Source organism: Lagenorhynchus albirostris, chromosome 19 (genome assembly GCF_949774975.1).
Source record: "Lagenorhynchus albirostris chromosome 19, mLagAlb1.1, whole genome shotgun sequence".
Lineage (NCBI taxonomy): Eukaryota > Metazoa > Chordata > Mammalia > Artiodactyla > Delphinidae > Lagenorhynchus > Lagenorhynchus albirostris.
This window is the reverse complement of record NC_083113.1, coordinates 9,489,347-9,505,014: the sequence shown is the minus strand read 5'-3', so window position 1 is coordinate 9,505,014 and position 15,668 is coordinate 9,489,347. Positions and strand designations below refer to the sequence as shown.

Sequence of the window (15,668 nt, the reverse complement as noted above, 5' to 3'; positions counted from 1 at the left end):
TCAGTGGGGGCGGGGTGTCAGGGTGGGGAGGCCGCGGGTCCGTGGGGATGGCCTCTGACCCTGTGCGGGCTGCCTGTTTCAGGAGAGGAGCCAGCAGCCCCTCTCCACAGAGGGCCCCCACCTCTCCGTGCCCGCCTCGGTCATAGTCAGCGCCCCGCCTCCCGCCCAAGACCCAGCCCTGACCACCCCCGTCACCAAAGGAGCTGGCCTTGGCCCTCAGGCCCCCGACAGCCAGGCCTCCCCGGCGCCGGCCCCCCAGGTAGACGAACCCCAGCAGCCTCTGTCCCAGCGCAGACCAGCCCTGCCCCTCGCCCCCCTTCCCCGTTCCCTCCGCTCGCTCCCTGGCTGCCCTGCCTGCCTCTCTGTCTCGCTGGCTTGGGAAACGGTGCTCTCCTTGGCTCCCCAGATGTTTCCTGAGGGTCTCCGGACAGTCATGGATGCTTGAGACCACACTCTAGTCAGGGACACGAGATCCACACAGCAGGAAATGGATTAGGTCCTCGAATGATCATTTTCCCATCTGGGTAACTAATCTTCAGGTAGCTCACATTTTAAGGAAGATACCAAGAGGTCTAGGTCAAAGCCCCCTCTCCTGCTTTCCCTCCCAAGGCAGTTTCTGGCACTCCTTTCCCACGCATAGACGAGCAAAATGACAACTGGATTCCTTCCCTTCCATTTTTACCAAAGTGATAGTGTACTCTGCATGCATTCTGCACCTTTTATTATTTAACAGTTCATCTTGGAGACTGTACTTCATTCTTGCATAGTATTCCATTGTGTGGAGGTACTATTATTTATTTAATCAGTTGTTGTTGGGAATTTAGATCACTTTTGGTCTTTAGCTGTGGTTGAGCAAGGTTGCAAAGAAGAACTCTACATGTGTCTCTTTGTAGGATAAGTTCTTTAAAAGGAAATTGCTAGGTCTAAGAGCAAATGTATTTGTAGTTTTGACAGATATTGCCAAATTGCTCTGGAGTGTAAATTGGTTTAACAGATTATCAGCAATATATGATCTGTGCCTTTTTGCCCCCACCCTCAGCAATATTGAACTTGGCCGATCAGATAGGTGAAAATAGTCTCTTGTTTTGTTTTAATATGCATTTTGTTTTACGGTAAATGAGGCGGGGCAGGTTTTTATAGATTTAGAGCTATTTGTGTTTTCCTTTCTACGGAATTGTCTGTTCATATCCTTGGCCATTTTCAAATTTGGGGTTAATGGTCATTTTCTTGTTGATTTGTAGAAACTCTTTACATATTAGAGAAATTAGCCATTGTCTCATATAAGTCATTAGCACATCAGCATTTGAGAGGATGGATGTTGTACTCCTTTGAAAAGGACCAGTGGGTGGGTGGATTAGGGTAGGCAGGAAGAGGAGGGAATAACATAAGCGAGGTCCAGGAAGGCAGAAATCAGCTGGGCCTTGGCCTTAAACAGCCATGATTTCATTGTCAGGCTCTGCTACTCACCATGTGACTTGAAGCAACTAGTTTCTTCATTCCATCAACAGTTGTTTAGGGAAAGGGGTGCACTACGTATGTGTCAGGCCTTGTGCTAACCCTGGGCGAGTCCCTGTAACTGCCGAGCCTTGATTTCCTCATCTGGAAAATGGGAATAATAGTTTCTTTATAGGTCTGTTAGGAGAAATAAACCAGTTAATATGTGCTTTGCACAGGGTAAGCACTCCATAAATATTTGCTATTATTATTACCTTAGCTATTGTGTTTATGGGTCAGTCCAGAGGGACATGGGGCCAGGATGTCCTCAGGTCATCTCTACCCAGAGAGGAAGACCAGGCAGGAGTAGGGGAGGGGCGAGGGGCCGCCTGGCCCATGAGAGACTCAGGTTGGAAGCACTGTCTCTAGAGTGGTCGGACCAGGCCTGGGTCCCTGGGGCCAAGGGCAGTCCCCTCTCCGAGCCTCACGAGCTCCCGTCCTCAGCTGGAACGTGGGGCTGGTAGGAGCCCTTTTTCTGAGTGCTGTGGTTGAGAGCCAGGCCAGGGCACACGTGTACTCTGCCACTTTAATGTTGCACACCCTGCAGGTACTTGTCTAGACTCGCTCCTTGGGTGACCAACCAGCCCAGTTTACCCAGTACCGAGGAGGATCTCGGGAGACGGGACTTTCAGTTTTAAAACTGAGACGGTCCCAGACAGACCAGGACAAGTTGGTCACCTTCCTGACTCCTCCCGGCCCTCCCTTGCCACCTTCCCTGCTTTGCATTTCTCCATAGCACTGACCACCCTCTGACCAGGCCGCCTGTTTTCCCTGTTAACTGTCTTCACTGTAACATGAATGCCTCTCTGTAACGTATACGCTTCACTATAGCGTAAAGTCCGCGAGGCAGAGAGTTGTGTGCGTTCAGGCCCTGTTGTCTCCCCAGCGCCCAGAACAGTGCCTGGCCTGCAGCAGATGCTTGGTGAGCATTTGTAAAATAAATGAGTGGAGGAAGGAACCCAGCCACACATACGAGCACCCGCCCGGCGCTGAGCAGCCCACCGCGAGAGCAAAGGGAGAGCCATTACCGATGGGCACTAGGTGTGCCTTGAAAACCACCGTCCCGGAGAATTGTTGTTAGGGGAAGTTAGGAACAGGGACTCTGCTCCCGACCCTGCCACTTACAGGCTCTGTGACCTCCACCAAGTCCCTTACGGCTCTGTGCCTCAGTTTCCTGACCTGTCAAACGAGGAGGATGATAGTGGCATCTACTTCATAGGTTGTTGTGAGGGATAAATAAGTTAATGTATGTAAAGTGCTTGAACAGGGCCGGGCATGTTGAAAGTCCTGAAGGCGTGAAAGAAGCCGGGTGAATTTTCCACGAAGGGCCAACAGGAAACATTTTAGGCTTTGCAGGTCTCTGTCATTATAGCCTAGCAGCAGTTCTAGATCTAGATTCTAGATAAATGAATGAGCATGGGCGTGTTCCAATAAAACCTTATGTATGGACACTGAAATTTGAAACCCCTGTCAGTGTCCCAAGTCAGAAAATATTCTTCTTCTTTTGACTTCTTTTCAACCATTTAAAAATGTACAAAAACTATTCTTAGCTTGCGGGCCATACAAAATGGTCAGCTAAGCGGGTGGCAGGCCAGATTTGGCCTCTGGGCCATAGTTTGCCAACCCTTTTGATGTCTTTATTTCATTACGTAGACACTCAAGGCTTCATTTATTCAGTCCCCTATTCATGAATACTTAAGGTGGTTTCCCGTGGAATTGGTAACAGACCACACTCCCCTACATATTCTTGTATCAGACTTTGCACATGCATGAGAATACCCGTAGGGGTAAATTTCTAGAAATAGAATGGCTGGACCAGAGGGTATACAGTTGGCCCTCCGTATCCACAGGTTCTGCGTCCCCAGATTCAGCCAACTGCGGATCTGAAATACTCGGGGAAAAATATTCCGGAAAAAGCAACATTGGCTTTGCTGCGCTCAGACAGCTATTTACATAGCATTTACATTATATTCGATATTATAAGCGATCTAGAGATGATTTAAAATATACGAGAGGATGTGCATAGGTTATATGCAAACACGGTGCCATTTATATAAGGGACGTGAGCATCCTTGGATTTGGGTATCCGAGGGAGTCCTGGAATCAATCCCCGTGGATACAGAGGGTTGACTGTAAGTGCTTCCCAAGCATGTTATGGACCAAACCGGTTGCTCCTCTGTGAGGTCTGTGCCAGTGAAGGCCTTCTCCCACGGCTTCCTCAACCCCAGATCAGCAGCCGACTCACTGCTGGCCAGGCGGAAAAATGCACTCCTCCTCCTTCGCTTCTCTCTCATTCTCTGCGTCAGTCGAGCATCTTCCCATCTCCTCACGGGCAGTTGGAATCTCTCAGTAAACAGTCCACTCATGTGGGAGCTTAAAAAAAAAGTGATTATAAAAATAATTTCCTGCTTCTTTAGAGCATTTAGAAAATACAGAAAAGAACCAAGAAGAAAAACAAATCACCCACAATACCAGCATGCAGAAGCCACTGGTAACATTCTTGGTATGACGTTTCCTTTCGGCCTTGCTTTTTTTTCTTCCCATCCATTTAAAACGTTTGTCCTTTTGACATTAGGTATTATAGTCCCATGGTTCGATCATGAAAAAGCATTTTTAAAGTACGGGGAAAAGCATCCCACCCCATGCCTGCATTCCCAGCCCCCGGCCCTTCCCCGTAGCCTCAGCACTTACTTTTTGTATCTCCTTCCAGCTCTGTGTATATACAGCCTCGTGCAAATACGGGTTTACATTTCTCTCTCTCCAGCAGGTAGCACGTTATCCACTTACTTGGGCAGCACATGGGGAGTTTCCTTGGTCCTTTGTTACAGCGGAGAAGTATTCCTCTGTACAGATAGGGATGGGTGAGCATTCATCCCCGGAAGTGCTGTCCTGATGCACGATAGACCACGTCCAGGCTTTGGTCCTCCACACAGAGCTGCAGTAAACAACTCACCCACCTGTCATTTCCCACATGTGCAGGCGTATCTCTCTGGTCACTTCCTGGAAGCCTGTTTGCCGGTTCAAAGCACAGGTGCACTTAGAATTTGCACAGCTGCTGCTGAATTGCATTCCTCTGAGGCTGTAGCAAATGGTGCCAGTGTAGACCCCCAAAGGCAATGCACGAGTGTCTTTATGAGACATACGGCTTATTCCTAATGCGATGCCTGAACATGGTTCCATAGGGCGTTTTGATTTGCGTCTCTCTTATTACAAGTGAGGTTGAACATCTCTTGATACAGTTCCGCCTTTTGTGTTTCTTTTTCTGCACACTGTCTGATCATCTTTTTTCTCACTGCTTGTTATTATTTGTGATTTCTAGAGGCTCTTTGTATATGAGAGAGATGAGCTTTGTCTAGGCTATGAGTTGCAACTCTTTCCCCCAGTATGTCGTTTGGTTTTTGACTTGGTTTGGGGGGAGTGTGTATTTATCTCTGTATTTTTAATGAGGATGAGATTCTTTTTTTAATTTTTAAACTTTTTTGGTTACTTTTTAACTTTTCTCTTCTTTCTTTATTTCTTTTCTTTTTTTTTTTTTTTTGGCTACACCATGTGGGATCTTAGTTTGCTGACCAGGGATTGAACCCGTGCCCTTGGCAGTGAAAGCACGGAGTCGTAACCACTGGACCTCCAGGGAATTCACTAAACTTTTCATTTTCAAATCATTTCAAACACACAGCAACTTTATAAGACTAGTACATGGGAATAATACTCATGAGAGTTCTTTACTCTCTGACCAGATGTATTGGTTGTCTGTTGCTGTGTAACAAATTACCACCACCACCACCACCCCCCAAATGTAGCAGCTTGAAACAACAGACGTTAACTTATCTCACATGGTTTCTAAGGATCAGGAATCGGAAGCAGATTAACTGGAAGGTTCTGGCTCGTGATCTCTTAGGAGATTATAGTCAAGGTATCAACCAGGACTGCGGTGATATGAAGGCTTGACCCGGCTGGAGAATCTGCTTCCAAGATGGTGCACTCGTGCAACTGCTGGCAGGAGGGAGGGCCTGTGTAGAGACGAACTGAGGCTGAGGCCTCCCCGAAGGGCAGCTCACAACATGCTCTACAGCTGGCTTCCCCCAAGTGCCTGATCCAGCAGAGAGAGCGCAAGAGAGCACCCAGGATGGCAGCCACAGTCTTTTATAGTATAACCTAATCTTGGAAGTGACGTGTGGTCGCTTCTCCTGAGTTCTCTTGGCCGCTTTTGACCAGAGACCAACCCTGATACAATGTGGGAGACTGGATCCGAGGAGGCGGGGATCGCTGGGGGCCGCCTCAGAAGCCGGCTGCCCCGCCACGTTTACCCACTGTAAATATCTATCTGGCTGCGATCGCTCTAGCTGTAGCCCTCTCAGCATGTCTACTTTTTTTTTTTTCCCTGACTCATCTGAGAGTAAATTGCAGACATCATGCTTCTTTACCCCTTAATATTTTAGCATAGTATTTCAGCCCTTGAGAATAAGAGCATTCTCTTACTCGATCACAGCAGAGTTATCAGATTCCGCACATCTAGCCGTGAGACAATACAGTTGGCAAATCCACTGTCCATAATGCAGTCTAGCCAGTGGTCCAGTGACCGCGTCATGGACCGTTCTCCTTATCTCCCTTAGCATCTGGCACGGCTGTGTTGCCACTTCACCAAACCCTCGGAAGCCTGTGCTTGGGGGGGTGGGGGGAAGTGTCGAGTGGGCCGGCTCCCTTCGCCCTTACTCACTTCAGCTACTCACCTGCTGCCGCCATTGGGTTTCTTCTCCTGTTTTCTCTAGTGTAAATAGTCCCACAGTGGCCAGCCCTGTGAACGTGCGCCTGAATGCCCCTTATCCCAGATTCCTGGAGGGGGGATTACCAGGTCAACTCGAGGGCCTTTCAAAAGCACCAGATCAAACCGCCTTCCAGAGGGTTGTCCAGGTGACAATCTCACCAGCCCCTTGAGAGCCAAGGTCCAAGCTTCTGATACCTCCTTAGAGGTGGCAAGCCTTTGGGGACGTAGAGAGTGGTTGATAGGTTAGTTGGTTTTTTAAGTTTGAATTTGAAGTTATGCAGGGCCAAGCCTGGAGGCTTAAAAAGCAAGCCATAACTCCGGAATTGTCAGTTGGCCCACTTTGGGGGCTTGAAGCAAAGAGCCCGAGCTCTGGAGCGTGGCAGCCGTGGGTGGCCTTGGGCAAGTCCCCCGAGCCCTCTGAGCATGCGTCCTCCTTGCTCAGCTTGGAAGTCACTCACTGGGTGGTGTAGATAAGCCGGGGAGATGATGAGCACCTGTCCAAGACTCGACCAGTACTTTTGGCTCCCTGGCCTCAATTTCTCATCTGTGAAATGGGTCCAATATCATCACAGCTCTCGGGACCGTGGAGAGACCACACGAGTGGGTACAGGTTCCCAGCCGTACGCGCTGGATCAGTGTGCACCGTCACTGGGGCACAGTGAGCAGAAAGGCGCCGCCAGCACAGTGTCAGGTACCCGGTGGTGCTCGCTGGTTCAACAGTAGCTGCTGAGGTTACGGTTCTTGGGGAGGTGACCTCTGAGGGAAAAGAGTGCAGAGGGCTGAGGCGCTCTGGCCGAGGTGTGTTGTAGGCGAGGTCACTGTACGTGTTACAGAACGAGTGCCCGGATTGCGTGCGCAAGTCTGACCCATGAGTGTGCACACGCACGCGCACACACATGCACGCCCATACCTGCAGGCTCACGTGGCTCCCAGGTAGGCGTGCAGCCACGGCCACACAGGCACACGGAGGCAGCGGCCACGGACACTTAGAAGGGGACCCGTAACTCATGGGCTGGTGTCCAGAGGGGCCTGACCCTGACCCTCAGTTTCAGTCCTTACCCCTGCCTCCCTGGATCCCCTAGTCCCAGCCGCGCGCTCCTCGGCCATCAGCCCCCCGCCCCAGTATGCAGCCACAGTGTCTGTGCTGCTATCTGTTTTCCTGGGCTAGCTGGACGGTCGGGCCAGGGCCGGCGGCTGGAACGCTGCCCCCGCCTGGCCACCTCCCTCCCCCCCTTGCTGCTGTGCTCGTGCTCCCCGGCCCCCCCGCCTATCCGCTGGGCAGCTGGCGTAGTGCCCCCGCCGCCGCCACTGCTTCCTATGCTGCTACCCCCAAAGCCTGCCGAGCTCGCCTTCATCTGGGGGGACTGGGGGGGCACATGGGGAGGGGTGTGAGATCGGAGGGCAGAGGTGTCGGGGGATGGGGGGATGGATGGAAGGCGGAGGTGGGGACAGACAGTGTGGGGGAAGGTGGGGGGCGGATTGAGGGAATGAGGTAGGTGGACGTGTGCAGGGCTTGAGGGGGGCGGGTGGAGCGGTGAGGTGGGGAGTTCACCTCAGTGAGAGGCGGGAAGGGTGGTGGGGTCCTTTCAGGACAAGGGGTGGCTAAGAAGCGGGGGTTTCTGGTGGGAGCGGCCGGGGTCCCCAGTGTCTTGGGGCAACGGGAGCCAAGGCTGGTTCTGACCCCGCCCCCTCCGCTCTCCCTCCCTCCCCTGCCCAGATCCCAGCAGCGGCTCCGCTGAAGGGCCCAGGCCCCTCGTCATCCCCATCACTACCTCACCAGGCCCCGCTGGGAGACAGCCCTCACCTGCCCTCCCCGCACCCTCCGCGGCCCCCTTCCCGCCCGCCCTCCCGACCCCACTCCCGCCCACCTTCGCAGCCCCAGAGCTTGTCCCGGCCACCCTCAGAGCCCGCCCTGCACCCTTGCCCTCCGCCCCAGGCCCCCCCCACTCTGCCTAGCATCTTTGTCATCCAGAACCAGCTGGGCGTCCCCCCACCTGCGAGCACGCCGGCCCCCAGTGCCCCAGGCCCACCGCAGCCCCCTCTGCGACCCCCCTCCCAGCCCTTGGAGGGGCCACTGGCCCCAGCCTCCACCTCCTCTGTCGTGGCCTCCTCCTCCGAGACGTCCTCCAGGCTGCCAGCCCCCACGCCGCCCGACTTCCAGCTCCAGTTCCCCCCTGGCCAGGGGCCCCACAAGTCCCCCACGCCCCCTCCGACCCTCCACCTGGTCCCCGAGCCCGCCGCGCCCCCCGCCCCGCCTCCTCGGACCTTCCAGATGGTGGCCACCCCCTTCCCGGCGCTGCCCCAGCCGAAGGCTCTTCTCGAGAGATTTCACCAGGTAATCGGAGGCAGGGACCGGCCCCGCCCGCCCCGCCCCCCCTTAAGTCCCATCGGAGCCCCTGGCACTCCATGGCTTTGTCTTCGCCCCCAGCCCTGGTTCCTGGCCGCCCCCACTCCTAGCGTGTGCCCCCCAGCCACCTGTCGCCCTCCTCAGGTGCCGTCCGGAATCATCCTCCAGAGCAAGGCTGTGGGCGCCCCCGCCGCCCCGCAGACCTCCGCCAGCCTGGGGCCCCTCGGCAGCCCCACCGCCTCCGGGCTGGTCAGTGGGCAGGCCCCATCTGGGACCTCCACCGCCCCCAGCCATGCCCCGGCCCCAGCGCCCGTGGCCACTGCAGGTAGGGGAGAGGTGGCCCACGCACGAGGGCTGGGGGGCCCGAAGGTGGGTGGATGGGGGGGCGGGGGGCCGGGGAGGACGGGCTAGGGCAGAGCCTGGGGGCATGAGCCCAAGGGGTCGCCCAGACCTCCCAGGACAGGGAAGGTGGAGGAGGAAGGGCCGTCTCTCCAGATGTCCCTCCGGGGGCGCTCCCTCCAGGGCTGACACAGCCACTGAGGCCAAAGAAGCAGAGAAGTGAGGGGTGCAGGGTCGCGTCTTTGGAGGCACCTTCGCACCAGTGACCCCTGAGTCCTGTCTGCCCCACCTCATCCCCAGGCCTCCCTCCTCTGCTTCCCGCCGAGAGCAAAGCCTTTGCCAGCAACCTCCCCACCCTGACTGTGGCCAAGGCCGCTGCATCTGGGCCAGGGAAGTCCTCCGGGCTGCAGGTAAGGGGCCGCCAGAGTGGAGGGCTAGGGCCCGAGCGACATCGCCGGGAAACCGGGACGGGGACCGGAGGGGGGCAGGGGTGCTGACCGGCAGACAGAGACGAGCAGATGAGACACAGCCTGGCGATGGGTGGGACACCAGGTCCGGTCTGGGCGGGGCGGGGGGGCCACACGGGAGACCGAGATAGTTGGACAGAGACCCCTCCCGGACACCAAAATGACAGGGTGATGATAGGAGAGATGGCCTGAGTGAGAACCCCGACGGTCACTGGGGACTGGAGCAGGTGAGAGATTGACTGTAGGAGGAGGGGCTGCATGGGCTCGGGACAGGTGGGGTGAGACCCTAGATGGAGGGGCAGGGCGGGGTGGGCAGTGAGACACTGAGTCAGACAGAGACGGCAGAGATGGAGGGGGGAGGTTGCGGGGAGAACTAGGATAGTGGTACCCAGGCTGGAGGGACGAGACAGGGAGTGTGCGGGGTCTGGGGGAGACCGAGGCGGAGACCAAGATTCGAAAGAGCTTGAGAGGGAAGACCGGGCATGAGCAAGGGAAGTCAAGAGAGAGATTTAGGCAAAATGAGAAGAGTCTGCAAATCAGATGCCGGACAAGGACGAGGGATTCAGGGGCCATTTGGTGGGCAGGGAGGGAGACACCAGGCGGAGACCGAGAGACCCAGGCCGGATAAGGGGCTGGAGGGGACCCAGGTGGAGGGCGCCGAGGGCTCGAGCCTGCCTGTCACCCTCTCCTCACCGTGTCCAGCCCGGGTCTTCCCCGCAGGTTGAAGCTGCGGTAGAGCGTCCCGCAGCTGGGACCAGGACCCCATCTCGGGCGACGTCGGCCCCCTCCCATCTTTGTCCCGGGCTGGGGGGTAGAGAGGGTCAGGCTGCCAAGGGAAGGCTCCTCCGTCGCAGTACCTCTCATTGGCCTCTTCCCCCCCCACCCCCCCACCCCGCAGTATGAGTGCAAGTTGAGCAGCCTGAAGAAGCCACCTACCCTTCAGCCCAGCAAAGAAGCCTGGTGAGTTCAGTGCCCGGTCCTCGTGCCTTCCCTCCGCCTCCCATTAGCCCTGTGGTTTGGGCAGTGCCACTTCCCTGAAGACCCTCAGCTTCCCCCTCTAGAAAGCGGGGTGGGAATAGTAGTGATAATAGGGTGATGGGTGAGGATTCAGTGAGGCCGTGTTAGGAGCACTCATGAGACAGCTAGGCTGCTGGCTTCAAGAGGGAGGGATTTGGCGTGGCTTGGTCACCTCTGCACCCCCAGCATCTCAAACAGGCCTGGGGCAGGCAGTGCTTCGTATCAGGGGATGGGCGATGAGCATTTGGGCGGGTGGAAGGACGAATGGGGGCCTGGGTGAGTAGATGGACGGATGGTAATGAGACGGGTGCGTGGCTGGTCCGATGTTTGGGTGGATGGGCGGCTTGCCTGCGGTCTGTCCCTCCCTTCTGCCCTCCTTCCACCGAGAGTGTTGGTCGTGTCCTCATACGGTGCCCAGCCCTGTGCTGGATTCTGGAAACACCAGCCAGACCAGGTCCTGCCCCCGTGATGTGTAGGGGCTGCTGGTCTAGAGCACAGGGTACAGCCAAGCATGTCTGGTGGGACATTATGTCTGGTGTATGATGTACATTCGTACATGTTTACGTGCTGGGCTAGAAAACAGCCCATTGAGAGAACAGGATCTTATCAACCAACCAACCAGGGGCCCAACCTCCCTGCCCGCCTCCCCAAGCCTGCTGCTGGGTCAGAGGCAGAGCGGGGACATGCTGACCCCAGGTGGCAGGAGACGGTATTGCATGGAAGCTGAGTCTCAAGCTCTGGCCTCTGACTCCCAGCACTGCCTCTTCCTCGCTGTAGGTGCTTTGGGTCAGGGACTTCACCTTTGTGGACCCCAGTTTCCTCATCTGTAAAATAGGCATAATGATAGCGCCTACTGCCTTTGGTTGTCACCAGAGATGCACTGAGGCAGAACAGGCACATTCAGCACCCATTAACACATACTCCCCCAGCGTTCCTTTCCCTGTCCCGTCGTTTTCTGTCTTGTGGCCTGGGGCTCAGGGTCCAGGATCTGCTGTCTCCTGGCCTCACCACCAGCTCTGTGTGTGTGTGCGTGTGTTTGTGTGTGTGTGGGTGCTGTGTGTGTGTGTGTGTGTGGGTGTGTGGTATCCTCCCCAACCCCCAGCTTCCTGGAGCATTTGCACAAACATCAGGGCTCCGTCCTGCACCCTGACTACAAGACGGCCTTCCCCTCCTTTGAGGACGCCCTGCATCGCCTCCTGCCCTACCACGTCTACCAGGGTGCCCTCCCCTCCCCCAACGACTACCACAAAGGTGAGGCCTCCCCTGGGACTCTCCCCACCCTGTCCCCGGCGTGTGGAGGCGGGTGGCGAGGACTGAAGAGGGTGCCGAGGAGCAGATGCTAGTGCAACTCTGCACGCGCCCTTGACTGTGGGTCAGGATGCGCCCAGCTCCGTGCGCATCTGCGGGTCCCTAGGTCCCCAACATCTGGGCCTCCGGACCCCTTCTCTTCCTCCACAGTGGACGAGGAGTTTGAGACGGTTTCCACGCAGCTGCTGAAACGCACCCAGGCCATGCTCAATAAATACCGCCTCCTGCTCTTGGAGGAGTCCCGGGTAGGGTGGCCATCACCTTCTTCCCCGGGGGACCCTGCCCTTTCCCCTCACCCCCTCTGGGCAAGAAGGAGGGAGGGGGGCTGGGTGGGATCACAAGGACAGTTTGGAATGTGTCCCATCCATGCCGGTGGCTCGCGTCCCCTCCCCCACCTCACCTCTTCACTTGCCCATCTTCTCTTCTCTCCCCCCTCAGAGGGTGAGCCCCTCAGCGGAGATGGTAATGATCGACCGAATGTTCATTCAGGAGGAAAAGACCACGCTGGCCTTGGACAAGCAGCTGGCCAAGGAGAAGCCTGGTGAGAGGGGAGAGAGGCGGAGTCCCCCACTCCTACCCGCGTAGTGCCCAGTGCCAGAGCCGCCGAATTAGACTTGGGGCGGGAGCAGGGTGCGTGGCCTTACCTCACCCCACCACTGGGCGGCGCCCGAGTCCCGCCTTCCTGCCGCGTGCTCCCGGCTCTGAAACCACAGAAAGCTGAGCTCACCTTCCTCCTCCTCCATCACCAAGTGTCCATTTCACCTCCCCGATCCTGGCCTGGATGGAGGGAACATTCTGCCACCCCCAGGGGATAGAAAAGCAGGGGAGCAGAGCCAGGGCCGGGGTGCAGCAAGCGAGGTGCCTGGGCTGCAGAAGTGGAGGGGGCGTCCCCTCTCCGGTGCTGACCTGTGCTTGCACACTGGGGGGACTTGGGAATTGGGGAAGGGGTCCTACCTAGCAGTATGTCCTCAGGACTCGATGCGTCAAGGGCTTAGCCCCGGGCCTGGCAGGTAGTAGGCGCTCAGTGTACGCCGGCTCCTCTCAGCTCTGCTCTGCAGGCGCCTCGTGCTTTCCCTAACCCCCTGGGTTTTCTTGGCCCCCTTCTCCTGCAGATGAGTATGTGTCTTCCTCGCGCTCTCTCGGCCTCCCCCTCGCCGCCTCTTCCGAGGGACACCGGCTCCCCAGCCACGGCCCATCACCGTCCTCAGCGTCTGGGGCCCCGACCCAACCCCCTCTGCACCTGCCCACCAAGCTGGTGATCCGGCACGGTGGGGCGGGCGGCTCCCCTTCCGTGAGCTGGGCCCGGGCGTCCTCCTCCTCCCTGTCCTCATCTGCCTTGTCCTCCGCTGCCTCCTCCCTGGACGCCGACGAGGACGGCCCGATGCCTTCCCGTAACCGCCCGCCCATCAAGACCTATGAGGCCCGGAGCCGCATTGGCCTCAAGCTCAAGATCAAACAGGAAGCCGGACTCAGCAAGGTCGTCCACAACACAGCCCTGGACCCGGTGCACCAGACCCCGCCGCCACCCCCCGCCGCCCTCAAGGCGGCCGAGCCCCCGCCCCGGCCCCCGCCGCCGCCCCCCGCCACCGGCCAGATGAACGGCACAGTGGACCACCCGCCGCCGCCGCCGGCCGCTGCCGACCGCAAGCCACCGGCGCCGGCCCCCCACTGCCCCCGCCTGCCCCTCCGCAAGACCTACCGCGAGAACGTGGAGGCCTCGGGCGGCGGGGCGGCCGAGGGCGCGGCAGCGGGCAGAGCCCGGGGTGGCAGCCCGGCCCCGCTGCCCACCAAAGTGGACGAGGCCACCAGCGGGCTCATCCGCGAGCTGGCGGCGGTGGAGGACGAGCTGTACCAGCGCATGCTGAAGGGCGCCCCGGCCGAACCCGCGGCCGGCGCCGGGCAGGGCAGCGGCAGCCGGGAGCCCGGCTGGGAGGCGCCCCCGCTGCCCCCGGCCAAGCGGCGCAAGTCCGAGTCGCCCGACGTGGACCAGGCCAGCTTCTCCAGCGACAGCCCGCAGGACGACACGCTCACGGAACACCTCCAGAGCGCCATCGACAGCATCCTGAACCTCCAACAGGCCCCCGGCCGGACGCCCGCTCCCCCGTACCCACACGCCGCCCCGGCGGCGGTCACGCCTGCCTCCCCGACGCCCCTGCACAGGCCGGAGGCCTACCCGCCCTCCAGTCACAACGGTGGCCTCGGCGCCAGGACGTTGAACAGATAACACCGGGCTGGTCTTCCCTTCCCTGTCCCCTCGCTCCGCAGGGACGCCGCGGGGAGGGGGGAGGGGGGCAGCCGGGCGTCCGACCTCAGCCTCCTGGGGGACACGAGCCGGGGACCCCTTGAGTTTTTCTTGCCTAAGTTATTTGAGTCACAAAGGCCTCGCCCCCCACCTCCTGCTTCAGCCGGGTTGGTGGGTGGGGGTCGTGGATTAAGGGGAGGGGCTGTAATGTAAACTGTCCCCCTGCCAAAGGAGGGGGTAATCCTGGTGTGTCATTTCCTATTTCTTCCCATTTCCTGCACACTCCGCCCCCCCACCGGGGGACACGTGCGCTTTTGCCAGGGATGAGGGCTTCCTGGCTGTCCCCACTGCTCACGCGTCTCCGGGTACCGGGCCTGTCCGTGTGGCTTCACGGATCCCTGCGTGGAGGGCGCTCAGAGCCGGCAGGTCCTTGCGAGCTGCGCTCAGCCTCTCCCCACCGCCCCCCACAGGCCGAGAAAGGAAACGCACGGGAGGGGCGGCGTGAGCCTGCATGCCGGGACCCCCAGCTGGGAGCGCTGTGCCCGCGGGCAGCTGTGTCCCATCCGTGTGTGTGCGTCCCGCTCCGTGTCCTATGTCCCTCTGTGTGCGCTCGAATGAGAACGAGAGATTGCGAAGCCTCCAGTCCCTCGACTGAAATCCGAGCACCTCCAAAACAGGAAACCGGGGTCTTCCTCCCACCCCCTCCCCAGCCAGTCTTCCCTCTGTTCTTCCTGCCGCCAGCCACCCACGCCAGATTTCGAAATCTTGGAGACAAAACTAGTACTGTAAGATAAATTTTTTTGTACTGTATTTATTGTGTATAACGATTTTTTTAAAGGAGAATTCTGTACATTTAGAACTCTTGTAAATTAAAAATCGATCCTTTTTTTTAAAACTGTACTGACGCCCCCCCCCCGGCCCCCTTTGCTTTCGGGTCTCTGGGGACTTGTTTGGAGTCCGGGGGTAGGGGCGACAGGTGGGTGGAGAGGGGGATTGCGAGGGCTTAGTCCACATACGCATGTGAGCCCCTACTGGGCGCCAGGCCCTGTTCCAGGCACAGGGGTGCAGCTGAACAAGACAAGTGCCTGTCCTGGGAGGGCCAGCTTGGTGGTGGAGAAGGCAGACAGTGAAAAACTTCAACCAGACGCAGGCGATTCGTATCATTCCTGCTAAGGTTCTGTGGTCTCTGGGAACACGGAATTAGCAAATACTGAACCATCGCTCCTGGGGGGAAATACAGGGTTAGCTTCCTGCCAGCCTCTGGTCACGTTTTTGTCAAGCCGTCAAGACATCGCCTTGTTTTATGTGTGTTTCTGTTTAAAGACACCTCACTTAATGTATAGTGCTGATTCGTTAACGTTGAACTCACGGCCAACGATACTAGAACTCGTGCCTGAGTGAAACTTCTCTAACCCGTGTTTTCTCCGTGAGGCACATCCCAGCCTTCTTGTGCTTAAGCACTTGAGACAGCACAAAGCACTACACCTGGGGGCCACTTAAAACAGAGAAATCAGGACTTCCCTGGTGGCGCAGTGGTTAAGAATCCACCTGCCAATGCAGGGCACACGGTTCGGTAAGATCCCACGTGCCGCGGAGCGACTAAGCCCATGCGCCACAACTACTGAGCCTGCGCTCTAGAGCCCGTGCTCCGCAACAAGAGAAGCCATGGCAATAAGCCCGCGCACTGCA

At 57.8% G+C, this 15,668-nt stretch overlaps 1 protein-coding gene across 5 annotated transcripts in view; it reads left to right on the top strand.

The window, feature by feature from the left end:
- Positions 1-14,874, top strand: part of BICRA (BRD4 interacting chromatin remodeling complex associated protein) — a 77,357-nt gene extending 62,483 nt beyond the window's left edge. For all 5 annotated transcript variants that reach the window (XM_060132541.1, XM_060132542.1, XM_060132537.1 and 2 more), the window contains 9 exons: positions 83-259; positions 7,977-8,594; positions 8,751-8,931; positions 9,246-9,355; positions 10,311-10,372; positions 11,532-11,680; positions 11,888-11,982; positions 12,176-12,278; positions 12,850-14,874. In XM_060132541.1, the coding sequence (XP_059988524.1) occupies positions 83-259; positions 7,977-8,594; positions 8,751-8,931; positions 9,246-9,355; positions 10,311-10,372; positions 11,532-11,680; positions 11,888-11,982; positions 12,176-12,278; positions 12,850-13,961 (2,607 nt within the window). In that variant the 3' untranslated portion in view covers positions 13,962-14,874. The remainder of the gene's footprint in view (positions 1-82; positions 260-7,976; positions 8,595-8,750; positions 8,932-9,245; positions 9,356-10,310; positions 10,373-11,531; positions 11,681-11,887; positions 11,983-12,175; positions 12,279-12,849) is intronic.
- The last annotated feature ends 794 nt before the right edge of the window (positions 14,875-15,668 follow it).